We start from the raw sequence: 13,141 nt of genomic DNA on the forward strand, positions 1-13,141 counted from the left end.
ATCTAGCAGAGTATTATGTTATTACAAAACAATCTTTAAAGCATCAGCTGTTTATGCAATTAAGTTGGTTTTTTCATAACATTACTGTGCCAAATTAAAAATCATTCAAAAATTCTAAAAAGTTTTACTTCTTTCGCCAAAAAACTTGGCCTTCTGAAATAAATCATACATACTATTCAAGGTAACAAAAAGTGATTTAAGTATTTATTTTGAATCTTGCACCGCTTGTAAAATATCACCTGATTTTCATTGAAAATGAAACTGCTATAATGAAATGAACTATAGTTCATGAATTTAATACATACAAACTACTCAAACACTTCTGAAAAATACCACGTATTCTAGCATTCATTTTCTGGATATTTTCAAGTAGTTTACCTCTAAAAACCCATTCCTTTCCTTTAAATTATCTATTATTTTTAAAGTATGAAACGATCTGGTATTTCAGGCTTTTCGTAGATGGTATTATGAGAGATCCTCTTCCATCTGTTTTTCCATTGAAAATTAGTGGCTTGGAAGCCAACAGAACCTACGTTTTTGAAGCGCAGGCAACCCAGTTTTCACAAGAGGTCCAGAGCAACTCTGTTTCGGTACAGACTCCAAATGCAGGTGAGCGAACTTACCATAATCAGAGAACTGAGTTGGAAAATATTGGTAACCTTGATTTACCAACAATTCGAACTAAATAACTTTTGTTGGGCCCAAACAGGCATAAGAATAGAGATTAAATGGAAGAACCACAAAATTTTACAAAAAAAAAATACCTCAAAACGTTACGATATTTTCGCAATTTTAAAATTTTCAAGAACCTTATACGATATTTTCGCAATTTTAAAATTTAAAATTTTGCGATTAAACTCCCAGGCTAACTAAGAAAAATTATTCGCGAGAAGCCTCTTATAAAGCCCACTAACTTCTGGAAGTTTAACATCTTCAAAACTCTGCACAAAACGCTTGAAATTCGGTTGTAAGCAAATATTTTGATTTTAATACAGTGAAAACGACCTATTTTGGCTGTGGAATATGAAATTCTAGGCTTAACTAGGCAGCTCTTAAAGCCCGACCCCGCATATTTCCCGCTACATATAGCCATTTGGGGGTCTTGTTGAGAACCGTGTTCCTAAAAATTAACCCCAATTAGCTGGGAGAGTTTATGTAGATCCGTTTCAGTGATTCCCCGATTTAAAAGGATTGCCTAGGATGGAAAGGAGTGAAATGAATTGACTGATAATGGGATGACGGTTACCGTTGTGGAATTTGTGGAATTGTCCTCCATGGGTAACGGGTTGCTTCCCATCTTAAAGTTGAACTTCCGGGATAACGTTTCCCCGGCATGAAAACTAATGCGTCTCATCGATCCGTCGTCGTCGATCATAATCGGACAAAGAAATTGGCCGCCGTTGCAAGCACAGCTGAGGGCGCGAGAATGGTTTCGTAGCGAAATTGAATGAAATCCCAAGAATGCGTCTTGCTCCAAGCGTACCGAACTACCCTGGTGCTCTAATTCGTTTTCGTACAAATCCTGCAGGATAGTAGCAGCGTCTTTGTCAGGTAATGCGACTTTCCCGAAGCCGTAGAGTGTTTGGTGTGTTGCGGCGGAAAGCATTTCTCTCTTTTCGGGGCATGCCTTTACGGAGCACTCACGGAGTATGCCTTTACGATTGTTAGATCTGGCCACTAGAAAAACGTCAATTTTGGAATAATCATAAAATTTCATCTTAAAGTAATTTCAGGTCGAACACAATTTTACAATGCGAAATTCAAGCACGTGTACTTCAGGTTAATACTCGTTAACATAAATAGATAGGTAAACGATGAGTCACGCCTAGACTAGATCAAGTTTGGAAGAATACGTCACTCCTTTGCCGGATAAAATCGGCGAGCCACTCCCTCCAAATCGGGACTAATTATGCAAACTTGTTGAAACTCAGAGGGGGTAAAACTAGGCACAAATTTGGACCCTCAGACCCATGGGGGGCAAGTGATAACGGTCACGGGAGGTGTAAGTTGCCCTATCAGAACTCGGCAACTAGCCTATTTATTGGGCTCAAAGTTTAGAAGGTTTTAGGCCCAGTTGATAGAAGGTTAAGTTTAGAACCGCAAACCCCCATGACCCCCACTCCCGTCTTTATGCCCTATTTAAACAAACCCACCATTAACTTCCGGACGTCGACTCTCGGGCCCATTGATCGCAGGGAGCCTAAACTTTGAGCCAAAATAGGTAATGGCGAAATAAATCATGTGTTATAATACGTACTATTTCCAACGGTTGGATCGCAAGTGTTTATCACTTGAAAAAACACCCTTCAAGACCGGAAATAGGCAATTTACGCAAATATTGAGCAAGGGTATCTTGATTTTATTGCAAAAATAGATATTAAATACAAACACCGGAAAAATAATCTTCTGAATAAAACCCCTCCGGTGACTCATTCAAGCGTTAATAGCTTTTTTCTGGAGAAAATGATAAAGGACCTTAAAAATGGGATAACTTGGGAAGTAATAACTCCTGAAAAAAGGAATTGGTCAAGTTACTATTAACTAGAAGGAAAGTTATTCATTGAGAACTGAAGCAGAATTTGATATAGATATAGCTTCCAAATTGCAACCCTGGGGTAGTAGAATAATTTTAAAATGGACTTGGTATGGCAAATGATCTAATAGTAGCATAACAAGAAGACTTAAGACAAGTTATTCCAGAGGAAAATCGAGGGTCGGTGAAATTACTTAGCTCACTGGATGTGACTTTTTGATTTAGTTCGACTCTTAAAAGGCAAACTAAATTCCCCTAATAGCTAGAACGTCAAGATTGGAAATGAGTGAGATGGAAGTTTTAGTTGCTGGAAGTGATCTTGTTAATTATGAAAAGGGTATTTCCATACCTCCGGGAGGTCGTAATATTAATGGGTTAAAAATTAAAAAGACCTTAGGCTCATGAATAAACTTAGCATGGTTTAGAGGTTGAGTTGAACTCGAGGACTGAAGTTCACGGAGGTGAGGGATTAAATGATTAGGATCCTATGACCTTCGTTTACTTGGTCAAGTTGTGACACTTACCACATATCGGGTGTCTAATAAGCGTGAATAGATTGATAGAAAAAACGGAACTTGGCGCAAGACAGTGATGACAGGGGGAGGGACGTGGTCAAAAACCATGTGCGTTTGATTCAGCTAAGCAGATGTCAAGACTGATATGTAATGGCGTGACTTAACTAAAACGAAGTCTCAAGAAAGATAAAGAATTGGAGAGGCTTCAAGAATCAGAACAACATCAGAGTGAGGACAGTGGTTCTTGAAGCTTACGAAATCGGTTAAAACAGCTCATAGGAGTAGTGCCCGGTATAGGTACTATTAATTTTAGCGAGGCGAACTGAGTCTTTGTTTGTAATTTTTGCGTTTAGTTAGTCAATTAGGGTTATCTATAGAGAGAGAATCGGTTAGTTGGAAGTTAAATTGCCATTAAGCAATGTTGTTGATAATTGGCAGATCCGCTCCTTCGGATTAGAGTGATAGGTTTAATTCTGACCACTCAGAGCTTCTGTAATTGGACTTATATTCATCGAAATTAAATTACAATTGGAAATTCTTGCGATCGTTTCGCGCGGACGAGACTGCCCTATGGGCAGCACACTGTACTTGATTAGGTTACTTGCCCCCTCTGTGTACTGCTCTTAGCGTTGTCTGGGGACCACATTGCGGTGTTGTTACGAGAGAGAGACAGAGAGAGAGAGAGAGAGAGAGAGAGAGATAGAGAGAGAGAGAGAGAGAGAGAGAGAAAGAAAGAGAGAGAACAAACCTAGGGAAGCAATCCACTAAATCTACTTTGGCTATCCAGCAAAATATTTTCTTATTCTTATTTTTGGAGATTTTTTCTTCTGGAATTTTGTTTGGTTTTTGCAAGGCTTTCTTGCAATATGTTTTTTAAAAAGTAACTTCCAAACAGTAAATTTTGATTTGCTACTTTTTGCAAAAGAATTTGCATTGAACTCTGAGCAATTTGTTTCGCTCAGTTTTTGCCTAATTTTAATTCAGTTTGAAAAACTGTGTTTAAAATTGTAAGCTAAGTTTGATTCTTGTTCACATAAATAAAATCTGAACTAAATAAACACATCGGCAATATTCAAGATAATTTTTTATGCAAGCATATTATCGTCGCAAAAAATGTTACTTCCATTGGAAAATCTTTCTTGAAAAAAAAACAAGTATTTTCTAGTAGGATTTTGAACCATCGCAATGCATGAAATTTAGATTTCCCTTGAATCAAAAATCACCAGTCTGCGGTCGATCTAAGATTTTCTCAAAGGGGGCAGATTTTCAAAAAAGTGGACAACCTTTTCATTAATTCGACCAAAATAATTTTTCGAGCACTTCCAGAACAATATAAATACCGTTTTTGTGCTTTTTTGGGAAAATTTGACCAAAAAGTTGCGTTTTTGATCGGAGCGAGCTCCCCTTTAAAATTAGCATATAATGTCGTCGACGGCGCCTATAGTAAAATTTTAGGCTTGGTCGAACGAAATTGGATGTCATAAAATAATACAAAACGGAGGGCTCTTTGATTGGTGAGAGGGCCAAATCCCTGATGAGGGGGAGGGGAGTTGTCCGCCCCCGCCATCATTAATTAAATCCGTCCCTGCCATGAGTACCCCTGTCTTTGAAATAAATTGAGTGCGCGTCAAATACTGACCAATTTAATTCTTTCCAACCAAAAATTAAGAAATTCAGTCCAATTACCACAAACCCTTCCAGTAGATCAAAATCAATCAAGACTGGCGTACTAAGGAAAAACGATGAATAGCCTGAGTGCCATTCATTGTCGATGAAAAATTTTTGAATAAATCGATGAACAAAATACTTTATTTTTAATTCAATTTCCTAATTGAACCCCCACACGCTATGGAAAATATTGAGTGAAAAAATTTTCATCTGGTAACATAATATTAAGATCATATGACTGTCGTCTGTCCAAGTTTTGTTTACCGTAAACCATTGTTGTATGAAAACTGTTGACATTAGCGCTACCGATTTTTTCTTTTTGATGCTAATGAATAGCCCTAGGATTTCACCAGCAAATACTTCATAAAATCAGACTGTTGCATAAATTTCAGATTTCTACTAACGCGGTGAACACCAATTAAATAGCTACGAATCGGACAAAAGCAAGCCGAAATTGATACATTTCAGCGGTGAATAAATCGGCGTCAGTGAGAACTGGAAACTCAGATGAGTCCAACTTGGCCCCAATTTTTGGCTCTGTCGTGGGATGCGTGTTGGCACTGATCATTTTGGCTGTTCTGGTGGTTGCAATTATATTCCTGTGTCAAAATAACGAAGGGTATTTTAAAACTTTTTTCTGCTTTGAACTCAAGTCTCTATATTTTATTCTGCTCGATTAATGAATTGAATGTATCGTTTCAGAGGCGCTGGTGGAAGCAATCAGAATGCAAAGTCAGTTGACACTGAGTAAGATCTTTACCTTAACAGAACGAACCAACTTTTTAAGAAACTTTTTGTACTAAAAAGGGGTGTAACCAAAACTGAAATGTTTCAGGTACCAAGAACCCGCTTATTTTCACCGTACTGGTCTCCAACAAAGCAACTCACCAACTGCACCCAATTTGTGCAACAACCTGAACTATGTTACAAACCCCGTCATCACGAACCACGACAACCCAAATATGAACTATCTTAACGCTGAAAATAAGAATCCGGATCAGGGATACGATAACCTCTACCTGCAGAGCCAAGAACATACTCCTAATAATGACGGATACCAAAATTATTTGTGCAACAACCTGAACTATGTTACAAACCCCGTCATCACGAACCACGACAACCCAAATATGAACTATCTTAACGCTGACAATATGAATCCGGATCAGGGATACGATAACCTCTACCTGCAGAGCCAACAACATACTCCTAATAATGACGGATACCAAAATTATTTGTGCAACAACCTGAACTATGTTACAAACCCCGTCATCACGAACCACGACAACCCAAATATGAAATATCTTAACGCTGACAATATGAATTCGGATCAGGGATACGATAACCTCTACCTGCAGAGCCAAGAACATACTCCTAATAATGACGGATACCAAAAAGAGACGCTTCCTTCTCCTGATGACAACCAATCTTCGTATGTGACATCCCCACCTCTTATGGTCGAGGACAATGTCTACTTTGCTGTTCAGTCTAACAACAATGCGGATCAACTGAGCAATCTCCCCCCCGTAGTGACCAATTGAGCTGTCTCCCCCGAGCAAAAACGGTAAAACGCTACAAAAAGACGTCAGCAAACGCAAAATAGATGGTTGATGTGTTCGTAGCACGCAATCAAGAGACCGACTGAAGTTTGTTTTATATGAGTATCGAGAAAAATTTTGAAAAAGAAAAAATTGAAATTTATTTCACTATTTTCTGCAAGTTTCTGTTTGCGCGACCATTGCCTCATCGAACAAAGCGACGTACCAAGATTGGTGCTGTAGCCTTGTATCTGAATATCAAAAACTGTTCGCCGCAGCACGTTAATAACTGTTTTTTTTTTCATTTAGGACAGAAAAAAGGTCGCCTCAATCTTATTGATCCTTTTTTCACTCTGAATTTATTTTTTGAGCTTTGATATTGTACATTTTGGTCTTTCAATTGATCCAACAATGCTGATACCAAACAAGTGGAGCCAAATGCATAATGCATAACATGGTGTAAAACTCGTGTGTATGAAACGAAAAAAAACTTCTGATTACAAAATATTTTATCTTACCGTTTACCCCAAGTTGACAAAAACGCAGTTTTTGCATGAGCCATTGGTTTTAATGGGTTGTTTACGAAGATCAAACGTATTTGATTTTAGATAGTTACAATTCATACCAAATTTCGAAAAAAATTCAGGCGGTGTCAATATTATTTGCATTGCTCACGATGCACTGCATTGCTCTCACGTGAAACGATAAAAGGAGCCACGTATCGAACAGGTGATTTCTCGAAGAATAAGTAAAAATGCATATATAATAAAAACAGGAAAAAAATTACGTTGCTTGTTTTTGGGTTTTACCCACAAAAGTTTGCTCCAAATTTGTAATTCTACGTCAAAAATTTCATCAGTTGACATCATGGAAGCAAGGACTTTTTTTCTTAGATTTAAATTTTTGTAAAAACCATCACCCACACGCCATATAAAGTACAAAAGGATAAAATTATCTCCTTGTAACAAATCATTTATGGCAAATATGTTTCTTTCAACCAATTTGTAACGATTTCTAAGACGGATTAAATCTCCGCTTACGCGTTAATAGCGCGAAATATATCGCGCGTTAATTGTCCCAAATTGGTCAAAATGACAATTTTTCTAACCCCCATAACTTCTTCAATAATGATCACAGGTGAATTATCATTTCAAATTTAATCTCAAAACAACAATACTTTTTGAATGATATAAAAGAATTCCGTCAAAGTGCATAGTAAAAAAAATCAATACTTGTCTGAAGAAAAAAATTTAGCACAAATAGTCTGTTACTTTCGTTACAAAAGTTGGAGCAAAAAACAACACCGACTAATGTACGGTGAAACTAAATTCTACACAACCTACACAACATTTTTGCTTGGGCCTGTTATTTTTTCTTCAAACTAATTTCGAGCTTTCAACTAAGCTATTTCGATGAAAAAATTTTACAGATTCTAAAAATTTTTCTAATTGAGAATTCAAATAGAAAAAAAATATATCTATGATCGTTATTCGAAAAGTTGTCAAAATTCAGAAACATCTATTTTTGCCAATTCGAGAGAATTAGTTTGCCATTTATAGGGTTCTTATAACTTGGGTAAGCAGCAGGTTATAGCGTTTCAAATTGCATTGAGGCAAACTATTTGGTGTTGTTAGTAGGACAGACGCTACATATATCACTTTGTAGTTCATAATAGCGTGCGGGCAAAATTGGAAAAATGTAAAAAAAAACATATTTTCATTTCTCTTCAAAGCAACAAACGTTTCAATTGACCTTATGTAATGTCGCTGATTCTTTTTTTGCGAAACTCAGATTTCGGTTGAGATTGTTACCAGGAGAAACGCATGCAGTAAAGTGAAGGTTGATGAGTAGTACGTAGTTTGGTACTATATAACAAATATGATAAGTAGAAAAGCAAACAAACAAAAATATTCGAATTTTGAAAAATTATTGCCGACTTCTACAAGATTGTACCAGTCGGGATAACACGCATCCCACAAATGAAACTGAGGAAGCTAACTGTATGAAACTCATAGGAGGGTACTAAAGATGATTTCGACCGCGCATGCAAAACTCCGAATCCTTACGATTCCCTTGGTGCAAACGACAGCGATTGGAATGAGACCTAAACTTAGTATTTGATAGAACTATTTGCGAAAAGCGTAAGTTTGATTTGTCAGAACCCACTGGACTTGTACTTTCGATCTTATGCCCTAAGCAAATAGTCGCCGCTTCAATTTCCGGATGTCATTTCTCGGGTTTCATTGAACGGAGGGAGCTCAAAACTCGGGATATTATAGATTGTGACGAGTGCCATCATGTGTTATAGTTTGAATTAAATCAAAGAGCTGGACCGGAGGTTTTCAGCAATTGAAAAAATTACCTCTTAGACCGGAAAAAAAGAGTTTACGCAAAATAATGAGCGGGGCACGATGGCTTTATGGCAGCATAAATAGAATAACTTGGAAAATAAATAGTGGATATGGATGGATGAGATATTAAAGTATTATTGGGATATGGATGAAACTTTGTAAATAGTACCCCTTAATATTCTAAACCCAAAAATGGAGAAATGACTGTGATTGAGCTAAGAAGAGAAACTCAACTAAGCAAGTTAGAAGAAGTTGAAGAGGAAAATGACAGTAGTAGAGATTTTGCTTGGTAAGTAGAGCTCCTAAATAACTAAAACTGAAAAGAGATTTACTTAGCTCTCCGTAGGTGACTTTTTGGCAAAACTTGACACCTAATAAACAAATTAAGTTTCCCCAATAGCCAAAAAGTTGGGTTTAAAATCGAGTATAGATAAAAACTTCAGATTCTTGGAATAAAATAGCGACCTATAAAAAGGGTCTTCTTCTTCCCCCGGAGAACGGAACGTTAACGGGATACTTAAATGAACACCTTTAGAAATTGTTTAAGTAAGCATAAAACAGAATTTTAGGAGCGACCGTATCTCTAACTATAACCAAAACTCGAGAAGAAAAACATTATAGAAACCGGAAAAAAGCTTATCCTTTTGCTATTGAAAAGTGTAGTCAATTCTCAGTTAGTTTAAGAATAAAATTAGCTATTGACTAGAATAGCTGGTTCTCGGTTTGTTAGAGAACAGAATAGCAGAGATAGAAGGTAGCGAGAAGAGTGATTCTTGAAGATCACAAGATCAAGGCAATTGTGATCCGTAGAGACACTATTAATGATCCGTAGAGACACTATTCCAGGTCAAATTAGTAGTTGTCTGGAATTCCTGTGTGTAATTGGGTAACTAGGGTTCTCTAGAGAGATAGAGTCGTTTGGTTGAGTTAGCTCTAAATTACATTGCAATTAGGAAATTGTGCTGAGAAATTGCGGACCCTTTCCTTTTGATCAGATTTTTTTCTGGCCACTTAGAGCCTTCTGTATTTGGACGTATACTATCTGATTTCAATAACCACTGAATAATCTTGCGATTGTGTCGAGCGGACTAGACAGCCCTTAGAGCAGTAAATAAAAGGGGGCAAGTAACATAATAGCAAACATGATAGTTGCCACCAGTTTAATCCTTTCGCGATTGTAGATAGTACTGAACCTCGGTTGCCCCGCTGAAATCATTGCCAACGGGACCACTTTGCGGTGCCGTTAGAAGAAAGAAAGAGAGAGAGAGAGAGAGAGAGAGAGAGAGAGCGAAAAGAGAGAGAGAGAGAAATAGAGAGGAAGAGAACAAACCTAGGGAAGAAATCCCTTGAAATTTTTACCTTAAAAGATTATGAAACATTCAGGGCTTGGCTCTGATATACGAGCAATTTTTTATCGCGGCTTAAACGGAATTTTTATGCTTTGTGTGGTTTTGTAATCAGTCAACTTTCTGCGGTCAAAATAACAGTTTTTTAACAACAAATTACTCCATTGAAGATATCAACTACGTGAAGGCAAATGAAAAAATTACTTATCTCGATCATTTTTTGCACATCTCTGGGAGTTTGAATGTAGCCATTTTCGGTCCATACTCTGGAACAATTTATTTGCGATTTCAAGTTTTTGTTCATAATTCGGAAAACGGAACACAAATTAGTTATGTGTGGCAATTCATCCCGCACAACGAAACCATTCTAAAATAAAATAAGGCTAGCTAATTGGTCGTATTAGTTTTGTACGACTCAAAATTTTACAGTTGATCCTTGCTATCGCTCAAAATGTATAGTTTTTAAAATTTTCTCTTGCTAAAAACTATTCATTATGGAGCTGTGGAAACTTTCAGGGCTTTGGCTTGATAAACGAGCAGTCTTATTAGCCAATTATATTTTGCTCATATTGCAGCACTGTAATCGTTACCTAAAATTGTAATTTGTCAAAAAATTCTCGTGTAAATATTTGAAAACAATTAAGAGACCGTTGGAACATTCTGGACGTTGCCTTGATGTACGATCAGTCTTGTTATACTCTATGTTATAACTAAAAAAACTGTCGCTTAATTTAATTAGTTAAAATCAGACGGTTATAAAACATAAAATTATTTGAATATAATAGAATAAATATGGATTAAATCGATATTATTTATCTCAAAAAACTTAATTCATTTTTAATCGAGTATCACCAATTAAATTTAATTGATTTCCAACTTTTTCTTTTTTCTTAGTTCAAACTAATTATTTTGAGAGATTATAACCTGATCTAATTGCCTATAGAAATTTCAAATCAGATGTTTGGAAATTTCGACTTCTTTTTGGAAAAGCGTATTTGTGAACAATTAAGGGACCGTTGGAACATTCTGGACGTTGCCTTGATGTACGATCAGTCTTGTTATACTCTATGTTATAAGTAAAAAAAACTGTCGCTTAATTTTATTAGTTAAAATCAAACGGTTATAAAACATAAAATTATTTGAATATAATAGAACAAATATGGATAAAATCGATATTATTTATCTCAAAAACGTAATTCATTTTTAATCGAGTATCACCAATTAAATTTAATTGATTTCCAACTTTTTCCTTTTTTTTTAGTTCAAACTAATTATTTTGAGAGAATATAATCAGATGTTTGGAAATTTCGACTTCTTTTTGGAAAACTGTATTTGTGAGCGTTTGCGTATGAAATTCTCTTTTATCTTTAATTTTACGCCCTATTTAGTCATTATTTGACCCCTGGATGTATATTTCCGGGAATGGAATTGGTTTGATGGGCTGGGCTCTGATTTACGAGTAGTTTTTTTTCGCGGCTTAAGCGGAATATTTATGCTTGGTGTGGTTTTTTAATCAGTCATATTTCTGCGGTAAAAATAACAGTTTTTTAACAAACAAATTACTCCATTGAAGATATCAACTACGTGAAAACAAATGTAAAAATTACTTACCTCCGATCTTGCTCTGCAAATCTCTGGGAGTTTCATTACGTGGACTTTGTGCATTATAACCGGAATCCGCAACAAGGACGCCACCTTTGTTCTTCTTTTGTTCTTTCCTTTTCTTTGACTGTTCCGACAAAATTTCAACATATTTAAAGACTTGTCTATTGAATCCAGGAACATACAGGCACAATTGAGCGCCTATAAATTGCACATTTTGGCTCCGTAATGTTGAATGTAGCCATTTTCGGTCCATTTTCTGGAAGTTTTTATTCGCGATTTGCAGGTTTTGTTCATGTTTCGGAAAACGTAACGCAAATTAGTTATGCGTGGCAACTCATCCCGCACAACAAAACCTTTTTAAATTTATTTAAGGCTAGCTAATTGGTCGCATTAGTTTTGTACGACTCAAATTTTCACACTTGATCCTTGTTATTGTTCAAAATTTATAGTTTTTAAAGTTTTCTCTGTCCAAAAACTATTCAATATGGAGAAGTAGGAACATTCAGGGCTTTGGCTTGATAAACGAGCAGTCTTATTAGTCATATATATTTGGCTCATTTTGCAGAACTGTAATCGTAGTCGAAAAATTATAGTTTGTCAAAAAAAAATTTCGTAACCAAACTATGAGAACATTTAAGGGATCGTCGGAACTTTCTGGACGTTGCCCTGATATACGAGCAGTCTTGTTATACTCTATATTATTAGTAAAAAGAACTGTCATTTAACTTCAGTAATTAAAATCAGACGGTTATAAGACTTAAAATAAATTGAATATAATAGATTAAATATGGATAATATCGATACTATTTATCTCAAAAACTTAATTCATTTCCAATCGAGTATCACCAATTAATTTTCATTGATTTCCACATTTTTTCTTTTTTTTTAGTTCAACTATTTGTTTTGAGAGATTATAGTCTAATATAATTGCCCGTGGAAATTTTATATCAGATTTTTGGAACTTTTGACTTCATTTTTGGTAAAACTGTATTTGTGAGCGTTTGCACATGAGGATCTTTTTTATCTTTAATTTTACGCCCTGTTTAGTCACTAATTTGACCCCTGGATTTGGTTTTCCAGGAACGGAATTGGTTTGATTTGAAACTGAACGCTTCAACTCGAGTGAAATTTAAGTAAATACTCTCTCATTATAGTTTCTTGGAAAGGTAATTTTGAGGTAAACTATCAGTACTGTGCGCCAATTGATGAACGTTTTCACGTGCAATTGACTTTTTTTTGTCATACACATAGTTCATCCACAGACTCCCACCCCCTTTCCAAATACGGACCAGTAACCCCAATAATAGTTATCATGATCTCATAGGATAATCACTATGATAACTTCTGACTAAACATTATCAAAAGTCACCGTTAATGCGCCGTTCGAAAAAAAAAATCCAATAAATGAGTTTTATTGCGAATGAGACATTTAGTAAGAAACACTGTGGTATGAAACACCGCTACAGTTAACAGAGTCGGTTCTAGAATTCTCTTGAGAGGTGAGCGGGAAGGATTTTCCAGAACAAACTAGAAAGACCCGCTTTTTACATCAATATCTAGGCAATTTATGAAATAAACAAGTCAAAAC

General features: G+C 36.0%; 1 protein-coding gene across 1 annotated transcript in view; it reads left to right on the plus strand.

The window, feature by feature from the left end:
- The window catches only part of LOC134854981 (uncharacterized), a 92,669-nt gene extending 86,415 nt beyond the window's left edge, over positions 1–6,254 (plus strand). Inside the window, exons 9-12 of the mRNA XM_063871361.1 lie at positions 449–609; positions 5,185–5,335; positions 5,419–5,463; positions 5,552–6,254. Coding sequence (XP_063727431.1) covers positions 449–609; positions 5,185–5,335; positions 5,419–5,463; positions 5,552–6,254 — 1,060 coding nt within the window. The remainder of the gene's footprint in view (positions 1–448; positions 610–5,184; positions 5,336–5,418; positions 5,464–5,551) is intronic.
- Positions 6,255–13,141: the final 6,887 nt, after the last annotated feature.

Source organism: Symsagittifera roscoffensis, chromosome 10, assembly GCF_963678635.1.
Source record: "Symsagittifera roscoffensis chromosome 10, txSymRosc1.1, whole genome shotgun sequence".
Classification (NCBI taxonomy): Eukaryota; Metazoa; Xenacoelomorpha; order Acoela; family Convolutidae; genus Symsagittifera; species Symsagittifera roscoffensis.